General features: G+C 43.3%; 1 protein-coding gene across 1 annotated transcript in view; it reads left to right on the forward strand.

Annotated features, from left to right (window-relative positions):
- wnt6b (wingless-type MMTV integration site family, member 6b) overlaps positions 1–17,621 on the forward strand; it is an 81,738-nt gene that overhangs the window by 15,261 nt on the left and 48,856 nt on the right. Inside the window, exon 2 of the mRNA XM_041201058.1 lies at positions 13,316–13,536. Within this exon, the coding sequence (XP_041056992.1) occupies positions 13,316–13,536 (221 nt within the window). The remainder of the gene's footprint in view (positions 1–13,315; positions 13,537–17,621) is intronic.

Raw genomic sequence — 17,621 nt, forward strand, 5'->3', positions numbered from 1 at the left:
GATACAAATCTGACATGAGTGCGTGGGAGTGATAGGACATAAACCATCTCAAGATTTTTCAATGTTGCTAGCAGTTGATGCTTCTTACTCTTGGATGCCCCTTCATTTACATGAACCCAATAAATTCCAGTGACCTGGCCAATATATATTCCTCAAGCAGTGTCACCCTCATAGATTATCTGGTCATTATCACACTGCTGTCTGTGGGTGCTTGTTGTGCACAATTTGGCAACTGGGTTTCCCATAGCAGTGACTACACTTAAAAAAGATGGCCTTTATTGGTTGTAAAATGCTTGAGGTCTTGAGGTTGTAATAGGCACTATATAAATGTCAGTTCTTTTGTTTTGTCTTTAGCTCCTATGATTTTGAGGTGTTCAGCCCTTGGCATAGTAAATATTAAAAATAATTTAATATATAGCTGCAGCTTCTAGTAGCAATATTTTGAACAATATTGTTAATAATCCATTCTGGCTTGTATCACCTATGGTTTAAATCACGGCAGCCCTATTATTGTATGAGAGAAAGAGAGAGAATGAATGTGTGATTAAAAGCTTACATTCCTGATACAGTATAACCCAAGCACTATCTAATAGTGATTCAAATTAATATTTTAGTTTGCATTATGCTGGGAGAAGAGGGTAGGGAGATGATTAAAACACAAGGCATAAACCTTTTTCTGTTATTTTATTGTAAAAGATTCCGAGTTGCACATTACAGCAGTTATTTTTGCTGGTGGCAAACATTGCCAGGGAACATTGCTGTATCCAGAGTTCCAATCCAGCCAAGTCCGATAGGGCCCAGAGTCAACCTTTTTCCTAATGGCTGTCAACCCAGGCCATAGAAGTGCTTCTAATTTGACACTAATCAATGATAAAATGGGCTAGTGTGGTGAGGATTGATGTAGGTAGGTGGACGCAGAGAAATCCTAAATGTCTAAGTCACATTGCAGGATTGGAACTCAATGTCACTCTATCTCCATTGAAATAAATATCTCTTACAGAGGAGTGATCAAGAGCTTGAGGATTCAACAACGAAATGTGACCAGTTTGATAAAGAGTAGACAACAACAATTTTCATTTTTACAGCACCTTTAGTGTAGTAAAATGTCTTATGATGTTTCAGAGGAATGTCATCAGACATAATTTGACACCGATTCAGATAAGGAGATATAGGACAGGTGACCAGAAGCTTGGTAACATACACATTACCATTAAGATCATGGTTGATCTGTATGGTTTCGAGTTCCACATTCCCATCTATCCCTGATAACCATTGGTTCCCTTGCCTAACAAGAATCTATCTACCTCTGCCTTAAAAATATTCAATGACCCTGCCTCCACCACCTTCTGAGGCAGATAGTTCCAAAGTCGCATACCCTCTGAGAGAAAATTTCTCCTCATCTCCGTCCTAAAAGAACAACCCCTAATTTCAAAACAGTTCCCCTAGTTCAGGACTCACCCGCAAGAGGGAACATCCTTTCCACATCCACCTTGTCAATACAGTTCAAGATCTCATATACTTCAAATAAGTCACCCCTCACTCTTCTAAACTCCAGCGGAAACAAGCCCAGCCTGTCTAACTGTTGCAGGGTGGTAGAGTTGTACTATTAGTGATAGAGTTGAACTGCAGACACTTCTTGGGTGGAAACATTAAGTTTATTTACAATATACTCAGCAGCAACTACACGTCTGCTTTCAACTCCAACTCTAAGTCTACACTGACTGAGGAGGCAGCCCGCGCTACTCTCCTATTGGTTACTATAGATAATGTGATCTTTCCTAACAGTTATTATTATTCTTAAAGGTACATTACACGCTAAATAAAGCCATAATTACTGCACTAACCTATCCTCATAAGACAACCCGCTCATTCCAGGTATCAATCTAGCAAACCTCCCCTGAATTGCCTCAAAAGTATTTACAACTTTCATTAAATAAGGAGATCAAAACTACATACAATATTCAAGATGTGGTCTCACCAATGCCCTGTATAACTGAAGCATAATGTCCTTACTTTTATGTTCAATTCATCTCATAATAAAGGATACATTTCATTAGCCTTCTTAATTACCTTTTGAAACTCATGCACTAGAACACCTAGGTCCCGCTGCACCTTGAATTCTGTAGCCGTTCTCTGTTTAAGCAACACTCCGCTTTTTTATTCTTCCTGCCAAAGTGAACAACTTCATATTTTTCCACATTATACTCCATCTGCCATATGTTTTGCCCACTCAATCTATCTATACCTCCTTATGTCCTTTTCACAACATACTTTCCTACCTATCTTTGTCTCATCTGCAAATTTAGCTACCATGTCCTCACTCCCCTCATCTAAGTCATTGATGTAAATTGTAAAAAGTTGAGGCCCCAGTACAGACACCTGTGGGACTCCACTCATCATGTCCTGCCAATTAGAAAAAGACCCATTTATGCATACTCTGTTTTCTGCCAGCCAATCTTCTATCCATGCTAATATGTTACCCCCTACACCAGAGCCTTTATTTTCCACAATAACGTTTGATGTGGCACCTTATCAAATGCCTTCTGGAAATCCAAGTACGGCATATCCACAGCCTCCCCTTTATCCATTGCACATGTTACTCCTTCAAAGAACTCCAATAAGTTGGTTCAACATGATTTCCCTTTCACAAAACCATGCTGACTCTTCCCGATTATCTCGAGTTTCTCTAAGTGCCCAGCTATAACCTCTTTAATTATCGATTCTAACACCTTCCCCATGATAGATGTCAAGCTAACTGGTCTATAGTTTCCTGTTTTCTACCTCCCTCTTTTCTTGAATAGAGGGGTTATATTTGCTACTTTACAGTCTGATGGAACCTTTCCAGAATCTAAGGAATGTTGGAAAATTAACACCAACGCATCTACTACCTCATTAGCCATCTCTTTTAAGACCCTAGGATGAAGTCCATCAGGACCCTAAGATTCGTCAGCCCACAGTTCCATCAGTTTGCTCACTACCGCTTCCTTAGTGATTGTAATTTCATTGTAAGCTCTCTTCTCCCTTCCACCTCCCGATTTACAGCTATTACTGGAATGTTTTTTTGTACCCTCTATAATGAAGATAGAAGCAAAATATTTGTTAATTTCATCCTCCATTTCCTTATTATTCACTATTAACCCCCCCTTGTCACTCTCTGGAGGACCAGCACTCACTTTACTTATGCTCTTCCTTTTTAAATACCTGTCAAAATTCTTGCTATCTGTTTTTTACATTTCTAGCTAACTTCTTCTCATATTGTAATGTCTTACTCCTGATTAACCTTTTGGTCATTCTCTGCCGTTCTTTATATTCTGACCAATTATCTGGCTTGCCACTCATCTTTGCACAGTTATATGCTTTTTCCTTAAGTTTGATGCTTTCCTTAGCTTCTTTAGTTAGCCTTGGATGGTGGGTTCTCCTTTTACACTCTTTATTTATAGTAGAAATATACTTATTCTGAGTATTCTGAAATATTCCCTTAAATGTCTGCCACTACTTCTCTATTGATCTATCCCCTAGCCTAGTATCCCAGTTCACTTCAGCTAGCTCAGCTTTCATCCCCACATAGTTGCCCTTATTTAAGGTTAAAATACTAGTCTTAGACCCACTCTTCTCCCTTTCAAACTGGATGTGAAATTCAACCATATTGTCATTGCTACTACCTAGGAGTGCATTTACTCGAGGTCATTAATTAATACTGTCACATTACACAATGCCAAGTCTAATATAACCTGTTGTTTGGTTGATTCCTGAATGTGCTGCTCTGAGAAACTACCCCAAAAGCATTCTATGAACTCCTCATCCCGGCTACTACTGCCAATCTGATTTTTCTAGTTTATATGTAGATTAAAGTCACCCATGATTATTGCTGCCCATTTATCATAAGGACCCAATATTTCTTCTTGTATACATTGTCCTATATTGCGGTCACTGTTCAGGGGCCTGTAGACCACTCCCACCAGTGACTTCTTTCCCCTGCTATTCTTCATCTCCACCCAAACTGATTCTACATCCTGATCTTCTGAGCCATGGTCATCTCTAACTATTGCACCAGCACCATCCTTGATTAAGAATGTTACCCCTCCACCTTTACGTAGCTTCCTATTCTTCTTGAATGTCATATACCCCTCAATATTCAGGACCCAATCCTTGTCATCCCGCAGCCATGTCTCTGTAATGGCTATCAGATTATAGTTATTCACTTCAATGTGTGCAATCAACTCATTTACTTTGTTATGAATGCTACGTGCATTCAGATACACAGCCTTCAATTTTATCCTTTTGTTATCTTTGTAACATCTAGTCTTGATTATTGGTGTATTCTTAGGTTTTATCTTTCTGTCCCTTCCTGCTGTAATATTACCCTCACTTACTATTTTACTATTATGGTCGCCTGCCTTGAATCTAGCCCTTGATTTGCCACATCTACCCAAGCTTGATCCCTAAGCCCCCTTGTTTAGTTAAAAGCTTTCTCTAGTTCCCTAGTTATCCAATGTGCAGAAACACACATCCCAGCACAGTTTAGGTGTACCGCCGATGTTGCCAGACCTGCTGAGTTTTTCCAGGTAATTCTGTTTTTGTTTAGGTGTATACTGGTCCCAACGGTACTGCCCCCAATTTCCCCTGTACTAGAGCTAGTGCCCCATAAACTGGAGCCCTCTTCTCCCACACCAGTCTTACAGCCACGCATTCATCTTATTTTTCCTATGTTAATTTGCACATGGTTCAGGTAATAATTCAGAGATTATTATCTTTGAGGTACTGTTTTTTTAATTAGGTACCTAGCTTCTCATACTGACAATGCAGAACCTCCTTCCTTGTCCTGCCTATGTCATTGGCACCTACATGGACTACGACAGCTGGATCCTCTCTCTCCCAGTGCAAGTTCCTTTAAAACCCTGAGCAGATGTCCTGAACCCTGGCACCAGGTGGGCAACAGAACCACCTGGACGCTCACTCTTTGCTGCAGAGAACCGTGTCAATCCTCCCTCACTATACTATCCCCTACTGTGATTACATTCCTATTTGCTCCCCCCAATTGAATGGCTTCCTATACCATGGTGCCATGGCCAGCCTGCTCATCCATCTTGCAGACCTTGCTTTTGTCCACACAGGTTTCGAGCACCTCAAACCAGCTTGACAGTTGCAAAGTCTGAGGCTCCTCCACTACTGTCTGCTCAGTCCCATTACCTGCCTCACTCACGGTCACACCCTCCTGTCTCTCACTGCTGACCTAAACAGATGACCCTATTCTAAGAGGTGTGACTGTCTTCTGGAACAAGTGTCCAAGTATTTCTCCCCCTCCCTTATGTTGAGCAACGTCTGCATTTCGACTTCCATATTGATAATCCTGATCTGGAATTCCTCAAGCTGCTTATACTTTCTGCAGATGTGTTTGTCCTGGATTGCCTTGGCATCCAAAAGTACCCACATTCCACAGCTGCAACATAACACCAGTCCTGCCATTGTTCCTTATGTTATTTAGTTAACTTAATTTAGTTACTCAATTAACTAAGAATAATTCCTATGTATACCACACCCCTTTCCCCCATGCACCGATTTCCCACATGAAACTAATTCACTACTCACTCTGTCCGTGTCTGTGTCTGTGTCTCTGTCTGTGTCTCTGTCTGTGTCTGTGTCTGTGTCCGTGTCTGTGTCCGTGTTTGTGTTCGTATTCGCGTTCGTGTCTCACTCCAGTTTAGTCCCCTATCTCCTCATGCATCCCTTATTGATTGTGCAGTTTGAAAAGCTTGTCTCTTTTATAGACCCTCTGATGAATCACTAACTCATTTTGCTTCCTGTTACAGTAATTAACATCATTTTAACAACTGCTTTCAGGTGATTGCTGGATAACTGCCACTCCAGGCAGTTCTTTACTTAACAAACTAACCTAACTTACTTGAAGATTAGTACTATGTCAGATCTTCATTCTTAATCTATTACCACATGAATCTAATTCACTACTCTCTCAGTCTCCATCTCATTCCAGTGTAGTCTCCTGTCTCCTCACACACACCTTACTGGTCAAAGAGATAGGTTTTAAGGAGAGACTTAAATAAGAAAATTAAAAAAACAATTGCATTACTAAAACATCATTCATAATCTCAGGATTTCCCAAGGCACTTTACAGCCATGAAGCACTTTTTGCAGTGCACTCACTGTTGTAATGTAGGAAAAGTGGCTGTCGTCTGTGCACAGCAAGTTCCCATGAACAGCAGTGCAATAATTGTTGTATGTCATATGTTCAGTAGATCTTACAAAGAGGTTCTGAGTCTTGTATGGTTGAACATTAACTGTTTATTGATAACACATAACTATGTACAAATATACAGGGCATAGCCCAAACGATGAGCTAACTCCACGCTTGCTTCTACACAAGTCTCTGTCCAGTCCACAATCGACCCTAGTCTCAGGTTATGTGTCTCTTTACATCACGCTTTGGGCATCACTGTTTCCCAGTCCCACATTAATCCTTCCTATGCCAGATACCCTCATACTACACCTCTCCCTAAGCCTTTACTCAACGTATTTACATTATAATCATGCTACCCCTCCTGTCCCACTCAAGTCTCTGACTTTATAAATTCAGGCAGTCTGGAGGCTTGATAATTCTTCCAGATCTTGTTCTGGTCACGTTTGGAGGAGTGGTAGGCTCTGTTGATTTGGACAGCCTTTGTTGATTCGGATTTTGAGTTGTAGTCTATTTTTCTGGTACTTGGTTGTCTTCTGATACATTTTTTCTGCTCCTTGGAGTTGAGCTTCTCTTTGTCACATTCCCATCTGCTCTGCTCAGGCCACTGGCTTGGCTTGTTCTTTCTGGCGAGAGTGTTCAATCTGTTCATTCATGGTATGAACCCAGTTTTTCTTTTTCCATATGGTTAGCTGTGATCTTTGTGGAAATTGAAAGTGTCTCTCCCTGTCGTTTGGGTGTTCCTCATATGAGGGCTCGCCTTGCAGCTTGGTTTTTATCGTGACACTGTATTCTTCCAAGTGTCTCTGTGCCTCACTGAGGTCTGCTCTGGAGAGTTGATGGTCGCTAGTTCCTTGCTTCAGCATTGTCTTGTAGCTTTGCGTGCAGACATGGTACTTACAGGTAGTGTGACAGCAACCATTGGATCCTGGGGTTGGGGCTCATTCTTCTGTTGCTGTTCATTTTCCTGTGTCCGAGGTACAGTGGTGATTATCTGAAGGACTGGCTGATCTGACCGAAGAGGAGCTTTTGTCCCCTGCAAAGCTCCCACCTGCTTCTGGCCTTCCCAGGTAAAATGGCGGCGCGGACCTGATGGGGGGGCGCCGATCCACTTCGCGCCCGCTCTCACCCATCCCTGCACAACCACCCCACCACCCCCACAACTGGGGGAGAAATTTTTCCCTATTTGTAAATACATTTTGAAAGTTAATCTGGCCACCATGATAGATTCTCACTAATCTGAGAAAGAATGCTGTTTTGATACAACCGCATAGAGCATTAGCACGTTTCAGAACGTAGTGACGAATTAATTACATTGGTGTGGGGCTGGAGTCACACGTAGGCCCAGACTGGCAGATTTCCTTCCCTAAAGGGCACAAAGTGAACCAGGGCTTTCACAATAATTAATGGTGATTGTCATGGTCACATTCACGGAGACTAGCTTTCAATTCCCGGTTGTTATGAATTTGAATTTCACCAGCTCCCACAAAGAGTTAGCCTAGGCCTCTCTATTACCACTACACCACCATCTCCCCATTAGTTAGTAAACTAGGTGGATTTTGTAAACAAGAATACAATGGCTTCAACTGAATGGCTAGTATGGGGGTACGGCAAGTAATTAGGAAAGCTAATAGAATGTTATCATTTATTGTGAGGGGAATTGATTACACAAGTAGGGAGGTTATGCTTCAGTTCTACAGAGCACTAGTGAGACCACATTTGTAGCACTGTGTACAGTATTAGTCACCTTATTTAAGGAAGGATGTAAATGCATTGGAAGCTGTTCAGAGGAGGTTTACCAGACTAATACCAGGAATCGGTGGGTTGTCTTATGAAGAAAGGTTGGACAGGTTAGGCTTGTAGCCACTGGAGTTTAGCAGAGTAAAAGGTGACTTGATTGAAACATGTAAGATCCTGAGGGGTCTTGACAGGGTGGATGTGGGGAGGATGTTTCCTCTTGTGGGAGACTCTAGAACTAGGGATCACTGTTTAAAAATAAGCGGTCGCCCATTTAAAATGGAGATGAGGCAAACTTTTTTCTCTCAGAGGGTCGTGAGTCTTTGGAACTCTCTTCCTGAAAAGGTGGTGGAAGCAGAGTCTTTGAATATCGTTAAGGCAGAGCTGGATAGATTCTTGGGCGAGGGGGTGATAGGTTATCGGGGGGTAGGCGGGATGCAGATTTGAGGCTACAATCAGATCAGCCTTGATCTTATTAAATGGCAGAGCAGGCTCAAGGGGCCGAATGGCCTACACCTGCTCCTTGATTGTATGTTGTATGTTCGTAACTTGGGTGCTTCCTCTGCATTATTAGCCCAGATCCTTCATGACAGTTCTGAGTCCCAGTAACAGAGCTACTACACGATTGTAGTCTGATTTATGTTAAGGAGCTGGAGGAAGTGACAGTAACAGAGTTCACTCAGTTTGCTGATGATGTTAATTTGGGAAGGGCTGTGAGGCTAAGGTGGCAGAGGGATCTGAACAGGCTCAGGGAATTCTCTACGAGTTGAGAGATGCCATTCAACATGTAGAAACACAACTTTGAAGTAAGGAAGGGGAGACAGAATCGAGAGTCCAAAATAATTGGGAAAAGTTGAAGAAAGCACACAGGTGAGGGATTTCGGGTTTCAATGGACACAACAGCCGGAATTTTCCAGCCCTGTTGCAGTGAACCATTCTGAACTCCATTTACTTTGGCGGGACTGTAAAATCCTGCTGTCGTAAAATCCCACCCAATATCTATTAACGATGAAAATAGGATCGTAAGAGTATTTAGCTCAAAGAATTAAATAGTGGCTAAAATCATGAAGTGTTTAGCTGGAATAAATAAAGAGAAACTGTTTCAAGTGGCTGAAGGATTGATAACCTGAGAGCTCAAATTTATAGTGATTGTCAAAAGAGCCAGAGCTGACATAAGGAAAAGCTATTTTATGCAACAAGTGGTTAAGATTTGGAATGTACTATCTGATAGAGGGCTCGAAGCCGATGCAGAAACATATAGAGGTGGGTCTGTTTAGGGGAGGTGGTGGCATAGTGGTATTGTCACTGGATTGGTATTCCCAGCATAATGCACTGGAGTCCTGGGTTCAAATCCTAACACAGTGATGAAAATTTGAGTTCATTAAAGTCTGATGATGACCATGAAACAATTGTTGTAAAATCTCATCTCGTTCATGTAAGTCCTTTAGGGAAGGGAATCTGCTGTCCTTACCTGGTCTGGCCTACATGTGACTCCAGACCCACAGCAATGTGGTTGACTCTTAAAAAATTGCCCTCTGAATGAGGACAAGGGCAATTAGGGATGGGAAATAAATGCTGGCCTAGCCAGTGATGCCCACATCCCATGAATGAATATTTTTAAAAATAGTGCATAAACCATTGAAGGCGGCAGGACAGAATTAGAGTGTGGCTAATAATTGCATACGGACATACAAATTAGGGATAGGAGAAGGCCATTTGGGCCCTTAAACCTGCTCTGCTTTCAGCATCTTGGGCTTTATTAGTAGGGTCAAAGACTACAAAAGAAAGGGGGTTATGTGAAACATGTATAAAACATTGGTTTGGCCTCAACTGGAGTATTGCATCCAGTTCGATGACCACATTTTAAGAAGGGTGTGAAGGCATTAGGAAGAGAGTGCAGAAAAGATTCATGAGAATGGCTCCAGGGATGACATGACTTGAGTTAATGTCGATAGATTGGGGAAGTTGGGACTGTTCTCTTCGGAGAAGAGGTTGAGAGAAACTTTAATAGAGGCGTTCAAAATCACGAGGGGTCTGGACAAAGTAGATAGAGAGAAACTGTTACCGTTGGGTGGTGGGAAGGGTGAGAACCAGGGATCACAGATTTAAGATAATTGACAAAAGAAGCAACAGTGACATGAGGAGAAACATTTTTACGCAGTGAGTGGTTAGGATCTAGAATGCACTGGAGTACAGTGGCAGATTCATTCAAGGCTGTTAAAAGGGAATTGGATCATTATCTGAAAAGGAAAAATTTGCAGGGCTGTGGGGAAAAGGCGGGGGGGGGGTGGGACTAGGTGAATTGCTGCTTCACAGGGCTAGCACAGACATGACAGGCCAAATGGCCTCCTTCTGTGCGGTAACCATTCTATGATTCTATAATTAAACCCAAGTAACCCATTAGCATTTTAATCATCCTTTTGACTTGCTCTGCTACTTTTAAGGATTTGTATATATGGACACCACTGTTTCTCTGCTTATCTACACTCTTCAAGATCCTGCCATTTCTCGTGTCTTTCCATATTAATCCTTCTAAAGTGGACCACTTCACACTTCTCTGCGCTGAACTCCATCTTCCACGTTTCTGCCCATTTTACCATTGGTATGCCATCTTGTCTTCATCGTTACTACTTTCCTGAGTTTTTCACCATGTATAAACTTTATAATGCAGCTCCTAGCAACTAAGTCTAGGCCGTTTATAAAAATTGAAAAGAGTTATGGACCCAAAGCTGACCCTTGGGGAACACCACTGCAAACCAGCTTCCAGACTGAAAAACATCCATCCACCGGCATCTTCTGCTGATCCAATTCCATGAGCTTCGAAGAATCCTAAACACTTCCACTCAACTGGAGTAGTATGTCCAATACTGGGCGCCACATTTTAGGGATGATGTGAAAGCTTTGGAGAGGGTGGAGAGAAGATTTCCAAGAATGGGTCTGGCGATGAGAGACTTCAGTTCAGGATTGATTGGTGAATCTGGGCTTTTCCTTAGAGAAGGTTGAGAGAAGACATGTTCAAAGTCATGAGGAGTCTGGACAGAAGAGAAAAAATTTGCAGGGGCACTGTGTAAAGGTGAGGGAATGGGACTCGTGGAGTTGTTCTTGCTGAGAGCCAGAATAGACACAATGGGCCAAATGCCTCCTTCTGAGCTGTAGCCATTCTATGATTCTGTGATCCTATGAACTGTAGTCTAACACCTTGTATGAATTTAATATCATTTACTTGCTATTGCAGGCAACATTCCAATCTATGAAATTGAGAATTCCATTGGTCTTTAAAGGCCTACATATCTGCACCTCAATTGAGTACCCGATGTAGAGTTACCAACTCTGGCTGGATGTATTTCTTGGGGGGTTTATTACATGATCTGCTGCCTACCACTGCCCCACACCATAAAACAGCCTTTCCAACCCCATTTACAGGGTTTTTATTTGTACTAAATTGAAGTGTTCAAAGGGATTGAAAAAAACGTCATAACTTTTTCTCCATCCTGATGATTTTTCTCTTGGATTTTGTTACCCTGGGGAGTAATCTTCAACTCTTGGACACACCAGGGCAGTTGTGGAGGGTTAACAACCCTAAGATGAATATCTAACCTCTGAGTGACACCAGTAAAATCCCCATAGAGCCAGAATACGGGATGATGATAGACTGGGGTGGAGTTGAGTAATGCCCAAGGCAGTAGACTCGTGACCCAGAGGTTTGAGAGAAAGAAAGGCCATGAAATCTGTCAGATTGTTGTAAAAAGCCCAACTGAGCCTTTAAAGAAGGGGATCCTACCTCCCCTATCTGGTCAGTAACGTCAGTTGTACAGTATATAATTGTTTCAACACCCTCTGAAGTGACCTGTTCTGCCAAGTCTCTACCAGTTATTCCCAGAACAACTTCTCCAGGGAGTCAGGGTGCACTAATGATTGAGAAAAAGTGGGACTAGGATGGGATGGGTTTGTCCATCATTTGCTTGACCCCTGCCATCTTTGCGCTATGGAGCACAACATATGCCACACGTAATACACGCATCCCAGAAGGATTTAATACTATTTGTAGATAGACGTGCATTAGACACACACACAAACATACACAAACACACACACACACACACACACACACACCCCAACATATGCAAACACACACACACACACACACAAACACACACACCTCCCTTTTGTCTCTTTGCCCTGTAGCTCCCTATGAGGACTTGGGCAAGATAGGAAACTCACACGTGCAAGTGCAGACATATGCTTGAATACTTCCTGAATATTGTGCAAATGCACCAAGGCACCATTGCACCATAGCAACAGGGCGGTCCATTTATCACAAGATGAAATGAACGGTGCCTCTCACATAATTCTCTGATACACCTTCCCCTCCAGTTTACTCCCACATAAAGATATTCCCTGCATGTAGGCACGGCAGCTCAATTATGTGTCAGAGATTCTGGCACAGCTTGCTCGTGCATATGTCTTTTTGCAGAGCAATTAAAGACTCCAGGGTGGCACAAAGGGAATTAAACTTTGATTTAAAACAGAGCTGCTGATCATGTGGCTGCTTGTTTGATATTTTGTGCGTGTGTGTGTGTCTGTGCCTGCATGTGTGTGTTTATATGCCTGTGTGTGTGCGTCTGTGTGCCTGTGTGTGTTTGTTTGTGTGGGTGTGTATAGAGCTGTGTTTGTTTGTGTGATCTTCTATGTGTGTTTCTGTGTGTGTGTGTTTGTGTGTGTGTGTCTGTGCCTGCATGTGTGTGTTTATGTGCCTGTGTGTGTGCGTCTGTGTGCCTGTGTGTGTTTGATTGTGTGGGTGTGTATAGAGCTGTGTTTGTTTGTGTGATCTTCTGTGTGTGTTTCTGTGTGTGTTTGTGTGTGTGTGTGTGTGTGTGTGTGTGTGTGTGTCTGCGTCTGTGTCCGCATCTGCGTGTCTGTGTGTGTGTGTCTGTGTGTCAGTGTGCACATCTGTATGTGCGTGCGTGTGTCTGCTTGTCTGTATGTGTGTATGCGTTGAGTGTGTTTGTGTCTGCATGTGAATGTGTGTGTGTGTCTTTGTATGTGTGTATGACTGTTTTGTGTGTGTGTGTTTCTGTGTTATGTGTGTATGACTGTTTTGTGTGTGTGTATTTCTGTGTTTTGTGTGTATGATTGTTTTGTGTGTGTGTATTTCTGTGTTTTGTGTGTATGACTGTTTTGTGTGTGTGTGTTTCTCTGTGTGTGGCCCACACTAATGCAGCAAGCAGCAGGCATATTTCCAGAGGTGGAATTTTTAGTGCTTTCTCCAATGCTGATCAAGGTGACATCACTAGAAGGGTGAATATTTTAAGTTAAAACTATGCCGTGGCAATGGTGGTGCCAGTATTTCAGGTGTTCTTTTGTTTGTTTCTCTTTTGGCTGCAGGGCGGTGGGAAGTCCCTTGGTGATGGACCCAAACAGCATCTGTCGCAAAACCAAGCGATTGGCAGGGAAGCAGGCTGAGCTTTGCCAAACCGAGCCAGAGATCGTGAGTGAGGTGGCGAAAGGAGCCAGGCTGGGGGTGCGAGAGTGTCAATTCCAATTCCGAAGCCGCAGATGGAACTGTACCATCCACAATAAATACTTTGGGAAAATCCTGCAGCAAGGTATGAGCTGAATCGGATCATGTGTCGGATTCTCGGACAGGAGGGTAGAGGGTGGTCAAAGGATATGTTCATCCATCCATTTGCATTAAGCTTTGGTTATTCATCTAATTCCATTAACTATTCTCCGAAAGGGTTATTGATTTAGTGCTGCCTATCAGAGCAGCACGTTAAACTGCTTTGTTCCGCCCTACATCAACTTCAAATCTTATGATGACAGGCGCACGGTTTAACCTTTTGAACCCAATCTCCCCTCAGCCCTGCCCACCACCCCACCATGAATTAAACCCTCTTGAGTGGAGAACCCTCCTAACCTCCCCACAGGAATAATTCTCTGGATCTCCACACAGACTGGTGGAGGAGTTCCAGGGCCTGAAATTCCCAAGGGCCTGGAAGATGGTCTCAAGTCTCCGCTGGGAATAGTTACAGGCGTTGAAGATTCTGCTTGGGCACCCATTGGACCATCAGGTGTGATGTTAGAATGAGCTGATGTTTTTTTCTGCTCTGGGTCACACCACCAGCTGATGAGGAACTGTGCCAGAGGGCTGTGCAAGACCCAAGTTACATCCCTGGTCAATGCTGAATGAGATCTCAGTCGGTGGGAGTGCTGTCACGGGTCTTTGTAACCTCTTTTCCAAGGGTGGAAAGAAATGAATCAGGGTTCCTCAGACCTGAATGCTATCCAGTGGTATGAACACTTGCCTGCATCACTAGGCCACTTCACTTTGGGGTGCCCGACATTACCTTAACCAAGCAGCTTTTCATCAGACATGAGTCTTGACAGTGAATTTCACCAGGCCATTTCAGTGTAAGAACACAAGAAATAGCAGCAGGAGTAGGACATTTGGTCCTTTGAGCCTAGTCTTCCGCCATTCAACCAGATCTTGACGGACCTTCTCCCTCAGCATCACCTTCCCACACAATTCCCACGTCCTTTAATTCCCTTAGTATCGATCTCTAATTTCCTTAATATCAATCTCTGTCTTGAATATACTCAACGATGGAGCATCTGCAGCTCTCTGAGGCAGGGAATTCCAAAGATTAACAACCATTTGAGTGAAGAAATGTTACCTTATCTCAGTCCTAAATGGCTGACAAGGTGTTCCAGGGAAACATCCCCCCAGCACCTACCCTGTCCAACCCCTTAAGAACTTTGTGATTTTCAATTAAATCACCTCATTCTTCTAAACCCAGCGAATGTGGGCCTAGGCAATCTTTCCTCATTGGACAATCCCTCATCCCAGGAACCAATCTAGTGAGCCTACATTGCACTCCCCGTACGACAATTATGTCTTTCCCTAGGTAAGGAGACACAAACTGCACCCAGTACTCCCGATGTGGCCTCACCAGTGCCCTTAAATGCACCAAGGCAAGTCCAAGGATTCCCAACTCAAACACTGGATGGCATTTCCTCTAGAGCAGGGGGCACTGGATACCAGGGAGGAGGTGCAGGCTAATTGGGATCAATGCCTTACATTCTAGTAGCTTTCTGACATTCACTTTAGACTGGGCAACAGAGGAAGAATCATGGAATGATTAAAACACAGAAGGGGGCAATACAGCATGTTGCATCTGTCGGCTCACTGTGAGTGAAACTTGGCAAGTCCCACTCCCCCGCCTTTTCCCCGTAGCCCTACAAATCTTTCCTCTTCGGGTAATTATCCGATTTCCTTTTGAAAGCCACGATCGAAACTGCCTCCACCACAATCTCAGGCAGCGCAATCGGATCCTAAACCACCTGTCCATTCACTTCCTCAAGTCACCACTGGCTCTTTTGCTAAACGCTTTAAATCACTGCCTGCTGATTCTCGACCCTTCCACCACTGGGAACAGTTTCTCTTCATCCACTCTGTCCAGAGCTCTCGTGATTTTGAGCACCTCTATCAAACCTCCTCTCAACCTTCTCTTCTCTAAAAAGAACAGGCCCAGCTTCTCCAATCTCCAACTCAAGTTGCTCATCCTCTCTTGTCTTCACATCATTCCTAAAGCCCAGAGCTGAACACAATACTCTAGCTGAGGCTGAACCAGTGTTTCAGAAGGATTCACCATAACTCTCTTGGTCTTACACTCTATGCCAGGGATTTTACGGCCCTGTCATGGGTGGGACCCATCGTGGGCGAGGTGGCCCCTTAGCCAGAAGTCCGTTGACCTGCCGCGGGACCGGAAGATTGGGTGTGGAAAATCCCGCCCCATGCCTCTATTAATAACTCCCAAGATTCAATAGGCCCCATGAATGATTCCTGAATCTGTTCTGCCACCTTAAACGATTTCTGTACATATACCCCCAGGTCCCTCTGTTCCTGTACCCCCTTTAGAATTGTACCATTTATTTTATATTTTCTCTCCTCATGCTGCCTACCAAAGTGTATCACTTGACAAATAAAAATAGAAAATGCGGGAAAATCTCAGCAGGTCCGGCAGCATCTGTGGGGAGGGAAACAGAGTTAACATTTTGTGTCCATATTACTCTTCTCCATCTGGAGAAGAGACTCGAAACGTTAACTCTGTTCCTCTCTCCACAGGCGCTGCCAGACCTGCTGAGTTTTTCCCGCATTTTTTGTTTTTATTTCAGATTTCCAGCATCTGCAGTGTTTTGCTTGCACTTTACACTTAGAGGCATTGAATTTAATCTGCCATGTTCTGCCCCTTCCAACAGCTTGTCTCTGTCCCCTTGAAGTCTATCACCATCCTCATAGTTCACGATATTTTCAAGTTATGTGTCATTTTCAAATCTTGAAATTGTGCCCTGCACATCACCCAGATCGAGGTTGTTCGTATAGATGAAGAAAAGCAGTGGCCTTCTCTATGGGGCTTTTTGGTTGGAACTGGACTGCAAGAGGACTCGAGCTGGAGAAAATGTGAATGAGAGAGGAAATTGACTGACCACTTCCTCACTGAGGTCTCTTCATAAAGACGGCCTAGGGGAGGAGATTATTAATAGAGCCAGCCACAGGGAACATCTAAGGCTGTTTCACTGTTATCTTTCCTTCATGGACGCCTCAACATATTCAGAACTTTTTTGCTTTCAACTTTTTGACTTGTTTTTGCTTTTTTTGCTCAGCTAAACTTCAAAAGCTGGTACCTGGGCACAGTTTCTAAAAACAATGATTCATTAAAGGTGCCATTTTGGGTTTTGGAAATGCAATGCTGTACTGACTAACTGGCTTGCCATAGTCATGTGACTCTGCCATGAGATGGTGGTTTTGTCACTGGACTAATACTCCAGAGACCCAGGGTGATGCCCTGGGGACCAGCATTCGAATCCCACCTGGGCAGATGGTGAAATCCGAATTCAATAAAAATCTGGAACTAAAACTCTAATGGTAACCACAAAACCATTGCCGATTGTCTCTAAAAACTCATCTGGTTCACTGATGACCTTTAGGGAATGAAATCTGCTGTCCTTACTTGGTCTGGCCTACATATGACTCCAGACCCACAGCAAGGTGGTTGACTCTTAAAATGCCCTCAGAGCAAGGGCAATTAGGGATGGGCAATAAATGCTGGCCTAGTTAGCGACTTCAACATCCCATAAATGAAAATAAAAAGTGACTCTGCAATGAGGCGCTCTTTCCACTGGAGATAGACATCTTAGGTCAGTTCAATAAAGGCTCTTGCTGAGTACATACTGATAAAGTCCTTATTCTCGAAACAGGGCCTAAGTTCCAAACTGTTGGGAACCAACGAGGCTGCAAAGAGCAGGAGGGAAAATGAGGGAACTTCGGGGAGAGGGATTCTCAACATGAGGCACTGGGGGCAAATAGTTGGAGAGAAGGGGGAGCTGACACCCATCCATGTTTTGGTTGCAGTGTCACTGTGATGTTAAAAATGGTCTTGGGGTGGTTGCGTAACATGCTGATAGTAATTCAGCAGCCTGTTTCTCACCCCCCACAACTGAAAAGGAAATGGGACATGGTACAGTTTAAGCTTGTTATGGACAAAGAAATAGACAAGTTGCAAAAAAATGTTTTGGATTGGGAGAGAGCGGATTTTAGTAAAATAAGGCAGGATCTGGCCAAGGGAGACTGGGAACAGCTACTTGTGGGGAAATCTACAGAGGAGCAGTGGGGCCATTCAAAAAGGAAATG

Source organism: Carcharodon carcharias, chromosome 12 (genome assembly GCF_017639515.1).
Source record: "Carcharodon carcharias isolate sCarCar2 chromosome 12, sCarCar2.pri, whole genome shotgun sequence".
Taxonomy (NCBI): domain Eukaryota; kingdom Metazoa; phylum Chordata; class Chondrichthyes; order Lamniformes; family Lamnidae; genus Carcharodon; species Carcharodon carcharias.